This window comes from Bison bison, unplaced genomic scaffold, assembly GCF_000754665.1.
Source record: "Bison bison bison isolate TAMUID 2011002044 unplaced genomic scaffold, Bison_UMD1.0 scf7180017864234, whole genome shotgun sequence".
NCBI classification, from domain to species: domain Eukaryota; kingdom Metazoa; phylum Chordata; class Mammalia; order Artiodactyla; family Bovidae; genus Bison; species Bison bison.
The window spans coordinates 393257-393898 of record NW_011494806.1 but is presented as its reverse complement, the minus strand read 5'-3'; the positions used below and the strand labels follow the sequence as shown (position 1 = coordinate 393898).

Sequence of the window (642 nt, the reverse complement as noted above, 5' to 3'; positions counted from 1 at the left end):
GGTCGCCTACGGTGAATGATCCTGGAGCAACTAAATGGGCACGACCCTGAACCCGGGAATTCCTGACGGAAAGGGGAAAAAAGGCGCCGAGAAACGGGGTTATTATGGGATGGCAAAGGGGGGTCCCTGGGGAAATTACGGGATCTATCTCACCCTCCAATTGCTGTACAGTCTCTTCACTCGTCGATAATAAGCGTCTTTGTCGAGAGTTACAGCCATAGCCACAGACGCCGCTTCTCCTCGGGTTCCGAGAATCACGCGAGGTCCCGGCTCCGCCACCCTCTCTCGGCCCCGGAATCCCGCACTCTCCCAGTGACCCGGAAGTATCGACCTCAAAGATGCCCTTTCCGCTTCCGGGTCCCGGCAGCGATCGGAATTCTTTTTTTAAAAAATCCTTCCTCCGGAGGTTACGGGGAGGAGAGGAAGGAAGAGGGGGGAAAGCAACAAAACGTGCAACGCAAAAAGAGTCCAGAGTTTCGCGGGGTTTTCTTGTCAACTTAGCAACAGCCGCACGCGAGTCGACGTCATCACGTGATGCTCTGCCCCCGCCCTTACTCTCCCCGGGGCCGAGGTCTCCAGGAGCTCCGATTCCCTATCGAGGCGGCGGCGACTGGACACTGAGGCGGGAGTCCTGACGTGCCG

General features: G+C 57.8%; 1 protein-coding gene across 1 annotated transcript in view; it reads right to left on the bottom strand.

The window, feature by feature from the left end:
• Window positions 1–636, bottom strand: part of SUPT16H (suppressor of Ty 16 homolog (S. cerevisiae)) — a 35756-nt gene extending 35120 nt beyond the window's left edge. The window contains exon 1 of the mRNA XM_010846267.1: window positions 154–636. Coding sequence (XP_010844569.1) covers window positions 154–219 — 66 coding nt within the window. The 5' untranslated portion in view covers window positions 220–636. The remainder of the gene's footprint in view (window positions 1–153) is intronic.
• Between the last annotated feature and the right edge of the window lie 6 nt (window positions 637–642).